Source organism: Symphalangus syndactylus, chromosome 8 (assembly GCF_028878055.3).
Source record: "Symphalangus syndactylus isolate Jambi chromosome 8, NHGRI_mSymSyn1-v2.1_pri, whole genome shotgun sequence".
In the NCBI taxonomy this organism is placed as follows: Eukaryota; Metazoa; Chordata; class Mammalia; order Primates; family Hylobatidae; genus Symphalangus; species Symphalangus syndactylus.
In genome coordinates, this window is record NC_072430.2 from 129455088 (window position 1) to 129476294 (window position 21207).

Consider the following 21207-nt stretch of genomic DNA (forward strand, 5'->3'; position numbering starts at 1 on the left):
TCTCCAGCACTCATAAGTGGGGACTGTGGGAAGAAGGTGGTGCTGGGGAGTAGAAGAATCAACTTGAGGTTTCTTGACTGTAAAGAAAGACCTTCTATGTGGTCAGCTTGGCATCCTCTTTCCAAGGGGCAGTGAAGGAGAAAGCGGGACATTCCTAGGGTGAAAGATCTGCAGAGTCAGCTCTCTTCCTGCAAAAGACTCAGGTCAAGCTTCACCAAGTGTGTCCCTCTTGCCCTGGGCCCCCTGGATCTGGTCGGTTCTAGCATCTTCTTGACCCCCAGGGGCAGTGGCTCTCTTGCTTATGGCTGAGGTCTGGAGGCGCCTCTCTGATTTTGTTTTAAGATCGTTTATATTCATCTTTTATATTAATAAAAAATAAATTATAGCAGGCTTTGTTAAACTATGGCCCATGGGCCAAATCTGGCCCACTGCCATTCTTTTTCTAAATAAAAGTTTTATTGGAACACAGTCACACTCAATCCTTTACATATTGTCTATGGTGAATTACTGTTTTTGTGCTGCAATTGCAGAGTTGGGTAGTTGTGGCAGGGACTGTATGGTTCACAAAGCTGAAAATATTTAGTATTTGGCTCTTTACATAAAAAGTGTGCAGACTCTTAATTTAGAGGATAACTTATACCCTACCAAACTTTTTCTCAGTTTGGTTGAATAAACTAAGGGCCAAATATTCTAAATTATCTGTTAAAATATAATAAAAATTTTATTTATTTTATTTTACCAACTGTGAGAGCAATGAGAATTTTACTTCACAATTGGTTGGCAGATGAGTTATGAACCTTCACATTTCAAAACAAACCACATGAATGTCTTGTCCTTTTCTTATATAATTTACAAAACCACTGCCCGCCCCATTTTCTTTTTCACCTTGGACACTTTTCCTCTGCCCCCGTGTTAGATCTTTAGCTCATGTGCCACCAGCAGCAAATTATGCACAGAGGAGCTCTATGGAAAACATTCATTTATTTCAAAAGCACAAGCTATTTAAGCGAAGTAGAGTAGATATGAAGGATTTTCTCTTTTTAGAGACTTGCTTATCCATCCTTATCTGATATTTAGAGAGAAATACCACAGATGTTTAAACCAAGTCTCTCTCTAATATTAGGTGATTTCCAAATGCCTTTCAAAAGCTCATTGAAACAAAGCAGTGGTTAGTCAGGCGAATGGGCTAAAAGATGCGGCTATCCAATCAGGAAAATAAAAATCAGAATGAATCTGCCTTTGCTACCATCTTGGTATTGTGCTTCATAAGAAGAGTGTCTAAATAGGTATGTTCAGATGAGTAGAGCTGTGGCCCAGGTGGGTGGCAAAAAGAAAAATGACAAAAGCTGCATTCATTTGAATCTTATCTACTTCACTGAGAGAATAGTTGAGAAACAAGCTTTTTGGCATAATTGCTGAAAAAATATTACTTTCCCATAATGTGGGATAAGGGAGGCTACCTTTTAATGTAGAACATTTTTATATGCCCACACACTGGTTCCCAGAGGTTCTTCTTGATTCTTGGAGACCAATTTTGGCAACCCATGGAGTTACAATAATATTTTAATTGTTAAATTCCAATGTTGACTAATTCACAGTATTTGATTGCTAATGTAGACTTCAGTAACAAAAAGAGGTGGCAGTCATTTGAAGCCTCAGTTGAGCAAATAACTATTGTCTGCTGGAAATATAAGAGATTTATGACATCAGCACTGGGAGTGGGCTGTGTTGAGCATCTGAAAACTCAAATTTATTGGAATTGCATGAAATGACTACGTTCAGTTTTACATTTTCAAAAATCACTTTCTTTTCCTTTCTTTTTTTCTCTCCTAGTTCAAATGATTCATCTAATAAGTGTTCCAATTTTTTTTAAATTTTATGTGTCAAATAAATGCCATTAAAATTTCAAATTAGAAATAAGGAGGGTAACTATGAGGTCTTTTCCCTTTTATAGAGACTTGCTCATTCGTCATTTTTTTGCAGTTTAGGGAAGAATATTTCAGATGTTTCTTTCAATATATTTTAATTGCAAACTGAACTATACATAATTCTTTCTAAGTTTCCTAGTAAACTACTAGCATAGCAATAAACTTTATTCCCATAGGTCTTAAAATGTGGTAGAAAACTACAGTAATTTTCCCCCCTTTAAACTTTTCCCCTTTAACACTTATCATTCTTGTCTCTTTCTGGAAGCAAGAAAAAAGTAAAAATCAGAGACAAAACTTTGAAGAAAAAAATAAATTCAGGATAAGAACACATATAGTGTATAATTTGAAATAGTTTTTAACACATTAAAAAAGAAATTAGGCTGGATTAAAGCCCACCAGTGACAAGTTGGGCCCATTTTCCACTTCTATAGGCTTGTAACTGTATATTATTAGCATTTATTTATACATTCTTACACCCACCCATATGTTCTGGTGACTACCATTAAGAAACAAGTCAAATTACTTCATAAAGGTTATAGTAGTCAAGAGTTAGACTAAAGAAGGAGGCACAGAAAACTATTATCTTTCTAATTGCTTGCATTATCTGTTAAATGGTATACTGTAATTATGTATCTTAGTTTTTTCTTTGACTTTGCATTTCTTTCCTCTCAGCTCAATATAAATGGTTGTAACCCAATGAAATATAACTAATTTCGATACATATCCAGTTTAGTAAGTAGTTACCTAATACTTGATAATTTTTCTTTCATAGGGTCAGTGTGATCTTTCCATAATGTAAAAAACAGCCTGGGTCAAGCTTGGCGGCACACGTCTGTCATCCCAGCACTTTGGGAGGCCAGTCGCTTGAGCTCAGGAGTTTGAAACCAGCCTGGGCTACATGGCAAAACCCCGTCTCTACAAAAAATACAAAAATTAGCCAGGTTTGTGTCTGTGTGCTACTCAGGAGGCTGAGGTGGGAAGATTGCCTGAGCCCAGGGAGGTTGAGGCTGCGGTGAGCTGTGATCACGCCACTGTGCTCCAGCTTGGGTGACAGAGTGAGATCCTGTCTCAAAAAGAAATAAAGAAAAAAAAGAGCCTGGAGATAATAAACAAAAATGCTAAATTCTTGAAGGTTTTCCCAAAGTGGCTATTTGGTATCACTGTCAGAGCTAAAGCCATTATAACATCACTTTCAAGGGCAGAAATGTCCAAGAGAATAATATTACTGTAGTGCAGCTTCCTTTTTAAAAATTTCATTTTTTCTCTTCAAATATATTTAGAAGTACTATGATTTGACTACACTCAAATGGATACTTTTCTCTAACCTTAGTTTTTTTTCTTTTCTTTTTTTTTTTTTTTTGAGACAGTCTCTCTCTGTTACCAGGCTAAACTGCAGTGGTGTGATCTCGGCTCACTGCAACCTCCGCCTCCCAGGTTCAAGTGATTCTCCTGCCTCAGCCTCCCAAGTAGCTGGGACTACAGGCACGTGCCACCATGCCCAGCTAATTTTTGTATTTTTAGTAGACACGGGGTTTCACCATGTTGGCCAGGATGGTCTCTATCTCTTGACCTCATGATCTGCCTGCCTTGGCCTCCCAAAGTGCTGGGATTACAAGTGTGAGCCGTCGTGCCTGGCCCTCTAATCTGTCTTTATTCAATAAGACTTCAAATTGAAAAAAAAAATAAAAAGTATTTCAAGCAGGAAAGATGTATAAACGAAAGTTTTCATCTAACAGTGCTAGTTTTGATTTTTCATATTACATGAAGATGTCAACTGATGAACTTTTAGACTACCTTGCATCCGCCAACATGGGGCCTTGAATAGAACTGTGATCTCATATAACTGTACCTTGAGAAATCTGGCAACGCTGTGGTTTGCCCTTCTCGTTTCTTCAAGTGCATCCTTGTATTTCCAAATCACATGGTCGGATAGGACCATGACAAGATTGTCCAATTCATTTTGGTAAGATTCAGGAAATCTCTGTGGCCGGGGAAGCTAAGGAAAGAATGGATTATATCTTTATAATGTGGCATGTGAAATATTAAGCCGAGGAAGTATCGACTGAAAGATTTACTTTATTTTATAGGTCATCAAAGAAAAAGAATCCTTTTGAAAACTTGAAAGCAATAATAAAATAGAAGCCTTTTACTTTCAAGTCATGATTTCCATCATTTTTATTTAATGTTTCCTTCAATTTTGGCCAAAAAAATTTTCACTTTATAATAAAAGTCAATCATAACAAATATTAACTGTAAACTATTGAAACAATGTAGCAATGTACAAAGTAAAACGTGAACCTTTTCTGTGGCCTCTCACATCTTACTTCCCCTCCTTCCCTCTCAGGGAATAGCTACTATTAATGGTTTAACGAACATTATTCTAGATATTTTGGACATGTAGTTCTCTATTTCATTTAAAAATAAATTATTTTGATTTTTTTACAACTAGGAATTCCCCCAATAAACAACTTTAAGAAATTGATAAATGAATAACTGAATGAATACAGATATTGGTTTGAAATGTCCTCTGACACATGGTGAGTCCCAGCTAGTTTTAACTCCCTGGTCCCAGTATATGCCACAGTTAAGAGGCACCAGTGGGCCCCACAAGTCAAGATAAAAAAGGGCTTGGCTGTGAGATGACATTACATCCACTGAATAAAGCTCTATGGATCCCAAAAGACCATTTCAGGTCCAGGAATCCATCCCTTCTATTTGGACTCCTGCCTATGAGGGGAACGTTTGAGGCAGCTGAGATCTTCCAGACTCTGCTTTTTTTTTTTTTTTTTTTTTTTGGAGACAGGGTCTTTCTATGTCACCCAGATTGGAGTGCAATGGTGTGATCTCAGCTCACTGCAACCTCCGCCTCCTCGGTTCAAGTGATTGTCCCACCTCAGCCTCCCAAGTGGCTAGGACTACAGGCGCCCTCCTGTAGTCCATGCCCAGCTAATTTCTGTAGTTTTAATAGTGACAGGGTTTAGCCATGTTGGCCACATTGGTCTTGAACTCGTGACCTCAAGTGATCAGCTTGCCTTGGCCTCCAAAAGTGCTAGGATTACAAGTGTGAGCCCCCATGCCCGGCCTTACTTCTTGATAAGATTCATTCATCTTTATAAGCTGGCTTTAAAAATTAGACCCAGACACATTTTCACTATAGATAGAAACATGGAATTTCGAGTTACACTGAACCGTGTATTTCTAAATTGTGAGCACCCAGCCTTCCATGCTGCAAGGATAAAAATCATGAAGGCTGAAGTTACAGGAGTTGTATGAAACAGAGATTTAATGGGATGTTGGAGCTGGTTTAGACTGGCTTCTGTTTTTTTTTTTTTTTTTTTGAGACAGAGTCTCGCTCTGTTGTCCAGGCTGGAGTGCAGTGGCACGATCTCAGCTCACTGCAACTGCCTCCCAGGTTCAAGCAATTCTCTGCTTCAGCCTCCCGAGTAGCTGAGATTATAGGCACCTGCCACCACACCTGGCTAATTTTTGTATTTTTTAGTAGAGATAGGGTTTCACCATCTTGGCCAGGCTGGTCTTAAACTCCTGACCTCATGATCCACCAGCCTCAGCCTCCCAAAATGCTGGGATTACAGGCATGAGCCACCGTGCCTGGACAGACTGGCTTCTATTTTTAAGCCACTTTACCAGGACATCACTGCGTGGATATTTTTGAAAATCTCATGGTTACTCTCTATATATTTAAAATTTATTGTTGAAATCAAATAAATTAACAACTAATGAACTTAACTGATTTCATCACACACAGCATTTTAAAATTCTCTTCCATAAAACTTTGGTAATAAAGGTAAACAATTCACCTACAAAAAGCAACAGTTACCCTTTAAAGAATCAAAGCACACTTTTAGTTTTCAATTTTCATTTTGTTAGTCCTCTAAAATTCCTTAAGCATATCATACCTACATTTTCCCCACATGCATATGCATGAATGCCTTGGGCTTTAGTATTCCATTTGTTCCTTCCTCTTTACACCTTTCTCTCAAAGTCTCCTGTGGCCTACTCTCACTCTGAACCCAAAGATGTCTGCCTAATAAATATATGAGTACTTTTAAAACTGTTTTCCCGAAGTATATCCTAAAGACTCGAGGTGGAAGAATTCCTGCACTGGAGATTGTGAATTTTTTGTCTCAGGAGATGAAGGGATTGAGATGGTGGCATACTTCCCAAGCTGTATAGCTGGACCACGATGAATCTGAGCTACAGCCTGGCGAGGTCAAGGGGAACAGGCCTGGGATGCATGGGCAGAACTGTAGGCATTTGGGAGTTTTGTTAGAAATAAGGAGGATGATGGGAAACAAAAGGTTTAGCTGGTTCAATGAGCCTTTTGCTACTAGAGAATAATGTTGAGAAAACATACAGTGGTTCCTAGGAAATTATTTTAGTTCATTTGTGTTTTGTTTTGTTTGAGACAGTCTTACTCTGTGGCCCAGGCTGGAGTGCAGTGGTGCGATCTCAGCTCACTGCAACCTCCACCTCCTGGGTTCAAGCAATTCTTGTGCCTCAGCCTGCTGAGTAGCTGGGATTACAGGTGTGTGCCACCACATCCAGCTAACTTTTATATTTTTAATAGAGACGAGGTTTCGCCATTTTGGCCAGGCTAGTCTTGAACTCCTGACCTCAGGTGATCTGCCCACCTCAGCCTCCCAAAGTGCTGGGATTACAGTCATGAGCCGCTGTGCCCAACCATTCCCAGGAAACTGGAACTCACATTGGCCAAGTGCCCAACATTGCACCTCTCAGAGGACTAAACCAGATATCTCCTCTGACTTCCTCAAATCTCCCACACTTACTCCTTGGATGATGAAAATTCCTTTAATAGTGGAGAAAACCATTCACTTCACAATTTAAAAAGAAAATACAAATAGCTTGGGGAAAGTTTACTGTGAATGCTTTGGTGTCAAATGATAATATCAGGGCTGGGCACAATGGCTCATGCCTGTAATCCCAGTACTTTGGGAGGCTGAGATGGGCAGATCACTTGAGCCCAAGAGTTCGAGACCAGCCTGGGCAACATGATGAAACCCCATCTTTACTAAATATATATAATTATCTATCTATCTATCTATCTATCTATCTATCTATCTATCTATCTGTCTGCCTGTCTACCATCTATATAAAATTAGCTGGGCTTGGTGGCCATGCCTGTAGTCCCAGCTACTAGGGATGCTGAGGTGGGAGAATCACCTAAGTTGGGGAATTTGAGGCTGCAGTGAGCTATGATTGCACCACTGCACTCCAGCCTGGGCAACAGGAGTGAGACCTTGTCTCAAGGGGGGAAAAAAAATGGGCCATGTGTGGTGGCTCATGCCTGTAATTCCAGCACTTTGGGAGGCCGAGGTGGGTGGATCACCTGAGGTCAGGAGTTGGAGACCAGTCTGGCCAACATGGTGAACCCCCGCCTTTACTAAAAATGCAAAAATTAGCTGGGTGTGGTGGCACACGCCTGTAATCCCAGCTGCTTGGGAGGCTGAGGCAGGAGAATCACTTCAACCTGGGAGGTGGAGCTTGCAGTGAGCCGAGATTGTGCCTCTGCACTCCAGCGTGGGCAACAGAGTGAAACTCCGTCACAAAAAAAAAAAAAAAAAAAAAAAAGAAAGAAAAAAAGAAAAAAGATGATATCAGGTCTTTTCCCACTGTGATGATTAGAGATGGTTAGAGAGTGGAAGGTGCAGGGCTCCGGAAAGAAAACTAGGGTGTGAGGGTTACCACTGAAAGGGGTCATGAAAAGCAAACCTCAATCGGGGAAGATAAACTGCTGGACACAATCATGCTGGCTATTATCAGTTCATTTATTCTTAGGCTGCTCACAGGTGTGTTTTGTGACTTGTCTATACAAACAGATGCATATTGGTTGGAACTAGAAGAGAATTTTAGTCCAATCCACTCTTCTTACAGATGAGAAAACAGGCACTGAGGTGTTAAGCATCATTTTCATCAGCTAACAAGTTAGTGACAGAGCAGGAATTGCAACAGCGAGGTTTCCTGACCCCAACAGAGCTTAACGACAGAGAGATACAAACCATTTTTATCTTTGTGTTAGATTTTCTCTCCCTCCCAGGTAGGAGGCTCTCATCTCCAGCAGCGGAGAGCAGATACAGCAGAAAAGCAAAAATAGGATTTACGAGTTAAGAGTTATGGAACTCTACAGATGATTAAAGGTCCAGCAAGGCATTTCTGTCATACTAAGATCAAGGCCATGGTTAGAAAGACCTGGGGCCCAGGAGCATGGATGAGGACCTCTGGATGGATGACTCTGAGAAAGTGGCTCTGCACACTTCCCTGAAGTCTTAGTGCTAGCAGAAGTTTAATTCCTCCCTACTAAGGGTCAGCACTCCTCCCATGCAAGATGATATTGCAAAGGCCTCTCCCTGCTAGAAACCAGGCAAACCCTTGAGGAGTTGTCCCACCTCTCCTTCTGGTGATCAGGGCAATACCTGGAGGTTAAATCCTAGCTTAACCCAGCTGGGGGCTTGCTGGGCCTAATAAAGCAGGAAAGAGAATATACCCAAAGGGGCTATAAAAATTAGCTATCATGTACCACCAGGAGGTTGGGCAGAACCTCTGCAATTGTACATTGAGGATGTGGGCCAGAAAGTAAGGGCAGGTAACCTAGAATGCATTGACATGGGGGTGCTTTTTCAGAACATGGGATTAAATAAGGACTCATGGGATGAGCAACTCACTGCTAGGGTTGCTCTGAGAATCTAGTGATGGCCTACTTTAAGCAAAGTGGAAATGTCTGGTTGTCCTGGCAGAGGATAGAGGAAAACATAAAGGGGTGGAGGGAGGTGGATATACAGGAATGGATATTAACTGAGACCGGAAGATCCACCAGCGTATCAAGTTCCCCAGGCAGGCCCAAAAGACAGCATGCACCATGGCCACTAAGAAGGTGCTGGGGACCAATATCGTTAAGAAGGTCAGGGGTGTTTCCCATCTGTTGGCAGGAGGAGCAGTCAAAGCATTGGCTCATGAGCAGCCATGGGGATCAGGGATCACCAAAACAACAGAGGCCCTGTGCTGTGCTTAATCTCCAGGAGCCAGAGGGCTGTGAGTATCATGACAAATGGCAAGACTGGTGGGGAAGCCAAGAGGCACTGACTCTCAGGGAGTTGTAGAGCTGGTTAATGATGCCTGGAACCCCTAGGGACAAAATAGACAGCAACCAGCAATGGTGGTACATCATATTAACAAAGAAGGCAAGAATGGGCAACTGGAAGATGGGGATGTTCATTCCAATGAATAGTCATGGTTCCTTTCTCTGTTCCTGGACCTGAGTCACAATTCAGATCGGGTACACATTGACTGAAGAGGTGATGGGGTCCCTAAAGGAAAGCCCCCACTGCAACAATGCAGTAGGTATATACTGTAATGAGTCTATCAATTCTTCTCCAAAGGGCCCTATAGCCATTTACTCGGGCTACTGTACACTGAGGAGAAGGAATATAGTTCAAGGACTGTTGGACACAGGATCCGAGTTGACATTGATATCCAGAAATGAAAAGCATCACCATGTCTGCCCTGATAGAGTGGGGACTTACAGGGATTAAAAGTGGAGTCCTGACTAAAGTTCTGTTAACAGTAGATCCACTGGGTTCAAATATCCCCCCAGGAGTCACGTAACTGGTCCCAAATGTATAATTTGTATTAATAAAACTGGCATTTGGAGTAACCTTGCATGGGGTGCTTGGTCTATGGAGGTATCCTAGTGGGGGAGGCCAGGCGGGAGCTTCTAACACTGCTTCTCCCCCACCAAAAGAGTAAATCAAAATAATATCACTGTACACCACCAACCCCACCTCATGCAGCATTGTTATGATTTACCCTCCATGTGGGGCAGGGGCAATGCCAGAGGTCTTCCCTTGGCCTTACCCACAATGGGGGCTAAGAGAAATGTGTGTGGAACTCAGGTGATCTACTTGGCTGCTTCTTAGTCTTCCTCACTCCGTTGTAACTGTGAATGGCCATATGTACCAACTCTGGTGTGAGTAGAGGATGATGACCGGGGGCTGAGACCACTCTAGAATGAGGGTTTGGGTCACATCACCAGGTGAGTCACCAAGACCTTCGAACTGCTAGCTAGAGTGAGAGGGATCTAGAATGGAGAGTTGGGATGGGAGATGATGAGTATACATAGGCTCCTGAAAAGCCATGGAAGGAGGTCCATGAAGGAGTTCCATCAAGGTTGCTCTTCTAAGCTTCCTTTCAGGAGGAGAGGCCCATGGGAACTGTAGGAAGCAGATTCATGAACATGTACAATATGTCATGCAAACTTGGACTGTGGCAGCCAGGAATGCACATCACTCAAATGTTACTTCAAGACAGAATCTAGTGGGAGGAATATAAAAAGCTGCTGTATCTTGGGATCTGCTCCAGCATTTATGCCAAGGCTACCCTCTCCCCAGGATACTCCCAGTCAATGACTTAGCTTGCAGAGGTTCTGGAGTCCGATGGCCTCCTCAGTGCAGGGTTCCTCTAATGACAACTCTTTGCTTTCAGACTTCCCATCAGCCCAGCTAAAACCCTGTCATTGTGAGACTCGTCCTAGCCAATCCTCCTTCCTTCCCCCTTTTCATTTACAGGTATCAGACTTTCCCATTTCTTTTTCCTGTTCCTTTTATCTTTATAGTTATTTCCCTCCAATACATCTTTTGCACTTCTAATATTGTCTTGGCATCTGCTTCTGAAGGGCCTGTGCTGATGTACACAATCATTTCTTCTACTTATAAAGTAATTATTATAAACTGCTAAGGTTTATAAAGCAAATAAAAATGGAACTCATGACAGCATAATCATTAGCGTAATTGTTGGATAATATTGTAAAAATATTATATTACTTATGTTCTTACCTGGATTTTATTTGTGTCAATCAAGTGCTGTGCCATCGATTTTAGGATAATTGCAAAGAAGAACCAGGAATGCTGTTAGGAAAAAAAAGGCAATGAGACATTTATTATCCTATGGCAAAATAATGATAATTTTTTTCTTTGCAATATGTAATACTATAACATTGTTATGTTAAAATGTATTCTTTGAAACTAAATGAGTTAGAGCAGTAAAATATTCTCTATTATAGTGGGATGATTTTTATCTCAATCCTCTCAAAAAACGTTTAAACTAAAACAAATTACAAGTTTACTTGGCATGACTGACTAAGCAGTTGTTTTACAAAATATTTATTCAAGGGATGTTCTAGTTGTTTCACTTAGTTAAACAAAACTAAACAAATTTTTTTTTTTTTTTTGAGACAGTCTCACTCTGTTGCCAGGCTGGAGTGCAGTGGTGCAATCACAGCTCACTGCAGTCTCAAACTCTCTGGCTCAGGTGATTCTCCCACCTCAGTCTCCTGGATAGCTGGGACTGCAGATGTGTGCACCATGCCCAGCTAACTTTTTGTGTTTTTTCATAGAGACAGGGTTTTACCATGTTGCCCAGGCTGGTCTTGAACTCCTGGGCTTAGGTGATCCTCCCACCTCAGCCTCCCAAAGTCCTGGGATTAGAGTTGAGAGCCACCAAGCCTGACCTAAACAAACTTTTTATTGTACCAAGCTCACCCCTAAAATTTCAAAGGTTAGAGGTAAGGGTGAAAATGGAAGGTCATATATCTAGATATCTAAAAGTTGGAAGTCAAGCTGAAAAGGTGTTAAATAAAATATGTTTGGTCCTCCTACCTCGACAAACAAAACTTCATAACACCTTGGAATGCTGCACCAGCGTGTGAGGTCCTGGGGGGCACAGGGCCTGGCCTACCCCTTTTCTTCTCGCCCAAGTCTCCGTCCTGCCCCTTAAGGGGCCTGGTGCGCATGTGTTAAATACTTTTAAAAACAAAGCTTCAAAACTTATGTCACCTAAATAACTCATATCTCCAAATTATCTGCTCATGCCAGATTTTGTCATGAAATAAATGCAGGCCCAATGGCAAGAGCAGTACACACCTGTTCCTACTTAGGGCTTTGCAGAGGTAGGGCCTTGTATGCCTGAGCTCTTTTGGAAACTGTCCAGCCTGCACATCTGAGTGCTGTCCACAACCCGGCCCTCCTCCCTGCCACAAATAGCTCCTTAATGGGGTCTAGGGTTGCACTCAGGCATCAAGACCTGTCCTCTGGAGGTTCTGGTGGGCTTGGGACAGAGATTGAAGCAAGCCTGGGAATCCACCTATAGGACCTTGAGCAAGAGGGTCTTGGGGTTCCTTACAGGTCTAGAAGGGGAGGTAGGGGCTCCTGGTGGGCTTATTCTCTTAGCTCCTCTTAAACCTTAGCCTATGAGGACGGGTGCAGTATGAGAAGAACAAAGCACATCCCAGGATGGGTACCCTTCTTTCCTGGGCCTAAGGGTGACACTTAGCTACAAAAAGTCATATTGTATATGTACAGTTTCAAGAATGCACTCCTTGCATCCTCTCTGCTTCCTACCTCTTCCACCACAGACAACAGTTTTAAATTTTGTACTATTAATTCCTTTGTTTTACTTCACAATTTTGCTATGAATACTTATACAATGAAGGGATATTTAGCTCATCTGGCCACTGAACTTCATATAAATGGAACTGTCCTCTATGTATTCTTCTGAGATTGGCTTTTTCATTCAACAAATTCTGTTCTGTGGTTCATTTATGTTGAAGCATGTAGCTGGGGGGATCACATATGGTCACCGCATGACATATATAATCACCATGTAATTATCTGCTCTACTGTCAATGGGCATTTGGATTATATCCTGTTTTAAACTCATACAAACAATGCTGCTATAAACTTTTGACAACATAGTCCTAATTCCAGAAGACTGACTCAGATCAAAAAGAGAAGGGACTGATGTTCTACAAAGGCTGCTATGGCTTAATGAAGTGGTCGCTTCTCAGTAAGAAGAAACGGAAATGGCTACCAATACTATTCTAGCACTCCAATAGCATTCTAATGGCTATTAGAAGTGAAACATGTTGTTAGGAATATGAATGAATCCCAGGCACACTGCTGCAATCCTCTTTCCCTAATCTTGTCCAAAATATCTTTAGCCATCACGTCAAGTGTTCCAACATTTGTCTCTTAATTCAACAGACTCCTACCCCTCTCCATCCCTTAGCACTCTGGCCTGCCTCCACTATATTCCTTAAAACCACCAGCATTAATGAAATATCTCAAGGACAAAAAACCAAACACTGCATGTTCTCACTGATAGGTGGGAATTGAACAATGAGAACACATGGACACAGGAAGGGGAACATCACACACCGGGGCCTGTTGTGGGGGGGGGAGGGGGGAGGGATACCTAATGTTAAATGACGAGTTACTGGATGCAGCACACCAACATGGCACATATATACATATGTAACTAACCTGCACATTATGCACATGTACCCTAAAACTTAAAGTATAATAATAAAAAAAAGAAATTGAACTTTTGCCTGTTCACGTCTGATGACGGATGAAGCCTCGACTCCTCTACTGCCCTCTCCACACATTCCCTTATAGATCTGCACACTCCACTGCCTCCCATCTCCTGAAACCCACCCACTCCACCTTCCAGGGCACATGGTCCATTGTTAGCACAATCTCTTGAAGATGCAATTCTTCTCCGAGCATTCCCTTCACTCCATATTTTAACTGAGCAGTGACTCTCCCCAGAGGATCCTGCTTCTCTGATAGCCCCTCAAGTGGCTGTGGTCTCCATTTTTACCCTGCTGTAGTCGATTCTCAACACAGCAGTCAGAGGGATCCTTTTAAACCAAGGTCAGGTTGGTTTAAAACATTACTCCTCTGTGCAAAACCCTCCAACGACACAACTCCCAGTTCTGCTCTGAGTGGGAACGCCTGGCCTATGCTAACTCCCAAGCCTCCAGTGGCTTCCATTACTTCATCTTCCATCTTCTTTTTTTCTTTCTGCTCACTTGGCTCCAGCCACAGTATCCTCCCTGTCTCCTGCAGGCATGCCAGCCATGCTGCTGCCTGATGACTTCACGAAGGTCTTTCCCTCTGAGCATCCCCATGGCCACCCTCTTTGCCTTCACTTTTTTTTTTTTTTTTTTGCTCAAGAATTACCTTCTCCATCAGATATATCTGACCACTCTATTTAAAACTTCAAATCTCCCCTGCACCTTCAGCACTCACAATGCCCAATTCTTACCTGTTCTACAATTTTTCTAATGCATCTTCTCTTCTAACATACAATATCTATCTATGTATCTCTCTCTCTCTCTCTTTCTCTCTGGTCTTGTTGCCCAGGCTGGAGTACAATGGCATGATCTCAGCTTACTGCAACCTCTGCCTCCTGGGTTCAAGCGATTCCCCTGACTCTGCCTCCTGAGTAGCTGGGATTACAGGCATCCGCCACCACTCCCGGCTAATTTTGTTTTTGTATTTTTAGTAGAGATGGGGTTTCACTATGTTGACCAGGCTGGTCTTGAACTCCTGACCTCAGGTGATCTGCCCATCTTGGCCTCCTAAAATGCTGGGATTACAGGGGTGAGCCACTGCACCTAGCCCATTCTACTTTTTTCTATGTTGTTTTGATATAGGTCTCTTTTGCTTAGTATCTTTATATGCTGAGTTTCAATATGAACCTTATGCTGGAAACTGCAAGAGAAAAAGTCTATGAAAATCAATGACTCCTATCATTTTCCAGGAGTAAGCGTGATCCATGCCTAGTACTCACAGTTAAAGGACCATCTTTAAATTCTTACCTTCAGGACATGCTTTACTGTTGTTGAGTCATTTGATTTCAAAAGACCAGTCACATTTTTAGCCAGTTCCTCATGTACAGTCCTCTCCTTGCATGCCCTGGTCTTGAACACGAACTGAAGAAAATCCAAAAAGTGAATAAAGTTAAATACTTTGAAAATGAAGCTTCAAAAACTATGTCATGTGAATAACTCATATCTCCAAATTATCTGCTCATGCCAGATTTTGCCATGAAATAAATGCAGGCCCAATGATAAGAGCAGTACACACCTGTTCCTATTTAGGGCTTTGCAGACGTAGGGCCTTGCTCACCTAAGCTCTCCTTGAAACTCTTTGTAGAAATCAAGAGAAAGAGCCAGAGAGCCATTTAGCACGTTTAAGGAAACATGGAGGGCTTTGACCCACCTACTTAGGACACATTCCCCTTCTCCTTCCTCCACTGGTAACAGGTGGCATGGTAGCAATTCTTCATCCTGAAAGGGTAGAGCACCCACTCAAATAGCCAAGTGGGGAAGCCAGTGCCTTCCAGAGGCCAGTAGGTGAGCTCCCCACAAGCCCAGGGTCTATCATCCCATGCTTAGACACATCTATCACGGTGTTCATGAACATTGGCCATCAGTAAGATAACAAATGCTGCATACTTTTTTTTTTTCCTCAAAAGATTGGTTTTGGCATGCACCACTGAGTGCATGTAATGGCTAGTTTTCAGTATTTCTTCATCTCAAGAATATCAATATCAATTTATGCACATACATAAAGTTCAAATATAAAATGCTTATTACTGAATTATAATATGTCACTTATGAGTTGGGTTTGCCGCATGGAAGGACATTTCTTCATAATTTTCACAATTCGGATTTCACCATAATTAAGAGTGAAGGCAGGAAAGAGAATGAATGGCTTAACATAGAGGCACATTAGCTTTTGGATCTGTAACTGTTTCTTTAAACTTTGTAGCACATTGGCATCTAACTTGTCATGGTGGGATTTGACTTCTCCAAGCTCATCTCAAAGGAGAAAGATGAAGTTAATGGATGCATGAAACTAGATAAAATCATGAGTAATACAATTTTTCCCTCTCATGGATTATACCTCAGATGAGAGTAATGTCATCGTCAATGAGCTCATGCCATGCACAGTTATTTAGCCTGAAGGGCATTTAAACTGGCACTGAAATATTCTTATTTTAAAATTTTGACTGTAACCCATCAGTGCTACAAATCACCATTAACCATGGCATTTAATTAGACTGGCTTTAGACGCGCATCTTTGAAAAAGACACGGTGTATGTGTGCATTTTAAATATTGTAGACGAAGTGAGTTAGCAGCATTTAGCACCACTGAACTTGAAATGGTGTTTAGATAACTTCTGAGTAAATACAAATTGCATTGAATATCACATCTTTGGAGGACATTCAAGCACGCAGTGTAACAAGAGTCCAATCACAGAATGATAGAGCTGAATGTTCGTTTGGTCATTTCATCTTATGTCACAGAGGAGAAAATTGAGGTTCAGAGAGGCTGACTGCTCAAGTCTAGAATTGACTAGAATCTGGTCTCTTACTTGCCAGCTTAGTGTTCTTTCCCGAGTAAAATGCGAGTTGATTATATTTATTAGGAGGTATTTGTTTTAGATATGTTAAAATTTATTATAAAATTGTTATCAGCCTAAAATTCCACATAGGTGTATTTTTGGATTTGAATCACTTAAAGCAAGCTAATCTCCTGTATTATAAAGTGCGATGGTCTTGTAGGGTATTTCAGATATCCTGGTTAAAAATAAAGGTCACACCAGGATGCATTTCTAATGCATCTCTCCAGGAGCATCACTGGTAGAGAGTCTGAGATTTGAGGTATTCACAAAGAGCCAGACTTGGTAATCACAAAAATAGTCACGACACCGGAGCGTTCTTAATGTAATTTTCAATGATCCCACTGACATGAGGAAAATAATATGTGTTGAAATGGAGATGCCTGTGTGTAAGATGGATCAGTAACTTTTTTCTCCTTCTCAGTCCCTTTAAGGATTGAAATGAAACATTGGGGTAATGAAGCATTGAGAGGGTGAAAGTTCTCCAGGTGATTCTGTTGAATGGTAAATTCATCGATACTCTATAAAACTAAGCTATGACCCTATCTTAGAGAGCAAACTAAAAAGGCATGTGTAGGTCGAACTGGCTTTTTGCAGTTGAGATGTGGATATTATTGGGCAAAATTATACAATAGAGAAATTATTGTGAAACAACTATTTTTGGCATATAGCCTACGTTTAAAAGGGCACATACTCATGCTTTGGCATTTGGGAAGACAACCAACATTTCTGGCAGATAGAAAACATATGGATATAAAAACTATAATGAAAAAAATTTCCTTACAGATGGTATCTCAGAGGGGTTCGCTCCAGAATGCAATTTCTGGTTACTTCCTTTTATGGGAGCGTGGAATCTTTTTTTTTTTTTTTTTTTTTTTTTTTTGAGATGGAGTCTCGCTCTGTCGCCCAGGCTGGAGTGCAGTGGTGCAATCTCGGCTCACTGCAAGCTCTGCCTCCCGGGTTCACGCCATTCTTCTGCCTCAGCCTCCCGAGTAGCTGGGACTACAGGCGCCCGCCACAACGCCCGCTAATTTTTTGTATTTTTAGTAGAGGCAGGGTTTCACTGTGTTAGCCAGGATGGTCTCAATCTCCTGACCTCGTGATATGCCCACCTCGGTCTCCCAAAGTGCTTGGATTACAGGCGTGAGCCACCACGCTGGGCTGATTTTTTTTTTTTTAACAAGTTTCTAGACATCTTGAATATATGAGTATCTGTCTGTGCATACATATTAAGAGAATATAGTTTTTTGATGAAAAAGCTATGTCTCAAAAAGATTTAATCTATGCATAGGAAAAAAAAATAAGAGATTTAGGTCCTCTATGTATTATAAAGTAATTTAAGATACTCTTCTGTATTTCTGGATGGGTTCTTTCTTTTCATTCAAGAGGATGATATTTAGGTGGGAACTATGAAAGTGCAAACATCATCACAAGTTCACTGGCATTAATCCACAGGCCAACTGGAAATGAGAATAGAAGCGGCTCTGAGTGAACACTTGACGTAGGACACTGGAAGAAGCAGTGCACACTGATGGAATGGGCAAGTGGTTCATGCCAGAAGATAAAGGACTTAACATACCAGAAGCAGGTACAAATATACAGTAACTGGGAAAATGAAATAATGCCTGAGAAAACAATAGAAAGAGCTAAGAAAGCATTACAGAGGAAACACAGAGCATTCAACAAACCAATAGGAAAGTCTTCCTTAAATTAACACAGGAATCTCATTTACTTGTAATGTTGACTTCAAAAGGACAGCACTTTAGTTTTCTCCTCTATCTTTTTCTTTCCTCTCTCTCCCCATTTAATTATTTATTTGCACAGGTACACATTATTTATACATTTAAAAATTCACCTAGCCCATTAATGCAAAGAGATGGAATTCTAAGTAGCTAAGGGGAATTCCTGATATTACTGTGGTGGGCACTACTCAGTTAAAGGGAGAAAACTTCCCACTTACTGCAGACAGGAAATGAGACAAGCCACATAGCATAAGGGGATATGAGCCATTTTCAAGAGGCATTTCATACCTTAATATATGACTGGACAGAATGATCCAGCTGCTCCTCATGGCACTTGGCCACAATGTCAGTCAGAACCCTGGAAAAGCAAAGCTGATCAGTGGCCTTTCTGGAGAGGGCAGAAAAACCCCGCTTTAGTTTGTCATTACAGTGCTTCGTAAATTGGGCATTTAATAGTTACTGGGTGAATGAATGAACCAATGTCCAACTCCTTTCTTGCCCTCCTCACCCCCATATCCAATACTGGGCATTTAATATCTATAGTATCAATGAACCATTTCCACCGATTAGCCATTTCCAACTTTGAAACTTTGAAACACAAAGATATAAGTAGTGTTGTAATATCAAAATGGAGACTTTTTGTCCAAGTTGAATGTGCTAATTATGGTCTGTGCATTTTTGACATTATCTTTTTGCAAAAGGGATTATTTTTAGTGCCTCATTAATATTTTGGGCTTTTAACTTCAAATTAATAATCATATTTCTTTGAAAAGGGCTTGCCTTCCAACCTATAGGCACTATGTATGCTTTTGGAAAAAGTAATTAGGTTAAGATGCAGCTGTTTTGTTTTGCTTTGTTTTTCCCTTAGCTGGGTTGGGGTTTCTAGCAGCAATGATGTACAGGTGAATCTTTTTTCACGTTAACACTACCAGCTGCTCCATGGCTATGGTGCTTAGGAATATCTCAGAATTTCAACAGATCTATCAGCTGCAATATTTAGGAGTCTTGCCAACACAGACACGCATTCACATGCTGAAAAGAGCATGAGTTGAAGGCACAGCTGGGGACTTTTAATGCAGGTCCAGAACTGGATGCTTGTGAAGCCATTAGAGATATTTAAATTGTCCAGAATTTCAGGCTCTGCTTTAAAAACTAGGCTAAAAACCCTCATTCAGAAAGAAGTCAGGAATATGCCTGTGAGTTAGAAAGATACTGGAAACATTTCAATGCCAAAAGTAACATTTTTTTCCAGAATACTATTACTAAATTTTTTTAAAAAATGAACAGCACAAATATATAATTTAATAATTAATTCACAACACTATCTCTATAAAGAAGAAATTGTGATTTGTGAAGGCATTGGCCAGATTAGAGATGTTGGAAGAATTCAGTATAGCCAAATTTAAAGTGAGAACAGTTAAAACATTTAATATTTTTAAAAAAAGGTTCTTGTGGGAATGCAAAATGATACAATCACTCTGGAGAATAGGCACTTTCTTAAATATCAAACATGCAACCACCCTGCCCCCCAGCAATTACACTCTGGGCATTTACTTCAGAAAAATGAAGACTTATGTTTACACAAAACCTCTACATGAATGTTCATAGCATTTTTTTTTTTTTTTTTGAGACCGAGTCTTGCTCTTTCACCCAGGCTGGAATGCAGTGGCGCGATCTCGGCTCACTGCAAGCTCCGCCTCCCAGGTTCATGCCATTCTCCTGCCTCAGCCTCCCGAGTATCTGGGACTACAGGCGCCCACCACCACGCCTGGCTAATTTTTTTTTTTTTGTAGAGACGGGGTTTCACCATGTTAGTCAGGATGGTCTCGATCTCCTGTCCTTGTGATCTGACGGCCTTGGCCTCCCAAAGTGCTGGGATTACAGGCATGAGCCACCGCGCCTGGCCATTCATAGCACTTTTATTCATAACAGCCCTAAACTGGAGACACTCCAGATGTCCTTCAACAGGTGAATAATTAAACATATGTGGTGCATCCACATTGTGGAATACTACTCTGCAGTGAAAAGGAGTGAAGTACTGATAGATGCAATGATCTGGATGAATCTCCAGAGAATTATGTTTCATGAAAAAGCCAATTCCAAAAATTTACATACTGTATGATTCTACACCTGTATGGAAGATGTTGCCAGTGGGGAAAACCAGGTAAAGGGCACATGGGAAACTGTGAATTATGTTTTACAATTGCATATGAATCTACCGTGATCTCAAAATAAAAAGTTTAATTTAAAAATCAAAGAAAAAGAGGTCTAACACTTTAATAACAAGAGATTAGAAGGTAAGGAGTCAAGAGTGGAAAATGCTTAAATTTGAGATGTGTTCAAATGAAATGTAAACACACAACAGTAGATGACTGTTTAGTTATAATTAAGAGTTTATGTAACTACAGATTATAAAGTCTCTTCTCTTAAGGTTGTGTTATGGATACCTGGTGACAGTTGTAGTTATTTCATCTTCCTCATTCTGTACCAGAACTTTGAAGAGCTGATTCAAAATTATAGGCAGAAAACTCATGATTGCATGAATCTTTTCCACATTCAATAAGTTCTGTAGTAAATTGGCAGAAAAAAGGATACCAATTAAATTTGAAGCATGTCCTAGATTCAAGACTTGAAACTATAAAGCTATGAGAAGAAAACATAAGGAGAAAAACTTCGTGACATTAGACTGGGCAATGATTTTTTGGATATGACCCTCAAAGCTCAGGCAGCAAAGTGAAAACAAACAAATGGCGTATCAAACTAAAAGGTTTCAGCACAGCCAAGGAAACACTCAATGGAGTAAAAAGACAACTTTACTCCATTGAATGGAGGAAAATATTTTCAAACCATACATCTTAGAAAGGGTTAATATCCAAAATATATAAGGAACTCAAACAACTCAATAGTAAGGAAACAAATAACCCGATGAAAAAGTGGGCAAGGGACCCAAATAGACATTTCTCAAAAGAAGATGTACAAATGGCCAACAGATATATAAAAAAATGTTCAACATCATTAATCATTGGAGAAATGCAAATTAAAACCACAGTGGGATATCACCTCATATCTGTTGAAATGGCTGTTATCAAAAAAGGTGAAAGATAATAATTATTGGAGAGGATGTGGAGGAGAGGGAACACTTGCACATTGCTGGTAGGAATGTAAATCAGAAGAGTCACTGTGGAAAACAATATGAAGGTTCCTCAAAAAATTAAAAATAGCACTACCATATAATCTAGCAATCCCACTAGTGG

General features: G+C 40.7%; 1 protein-coding gene across 14 annotated transcripts in view; it reads right to left on the reverse strand.

Annotated features, from left to right (window-relative positions):
- Positions 1–21207, reverse strand: part of DOCK10 (dedicator of cytokinesis 10) — a 277997-nt gene that overhangs the window by 54205 nt on the left and 202585 nt on the right. For all 14 annotated transcript variants that reach the window (XM_055290801.2, XM_063645746.1, XM_063645741.1 and 11 more), the window contains exons 24-28: positions 20401–20519; positions 18242–18311; positions 14623–14736; positions 10796–10867; positions 3778–3924 (exon numbers count right to left, since the gene is read on the reverse strand). In XM_055290801.2, the coding sequence (XP_055146776.1) occupies positions 3778–3924; positions 10796–10867; positions 14623–14736; positions 18242–18311; positions 20401–20519 (522 nt within the window). The remainder of the gene's footprint in view (positions 1–3777; positions 3925–10795; positions 10868–14622; positions 14737–18241; positions 18312–20400; positions 20520–21207) is intronic.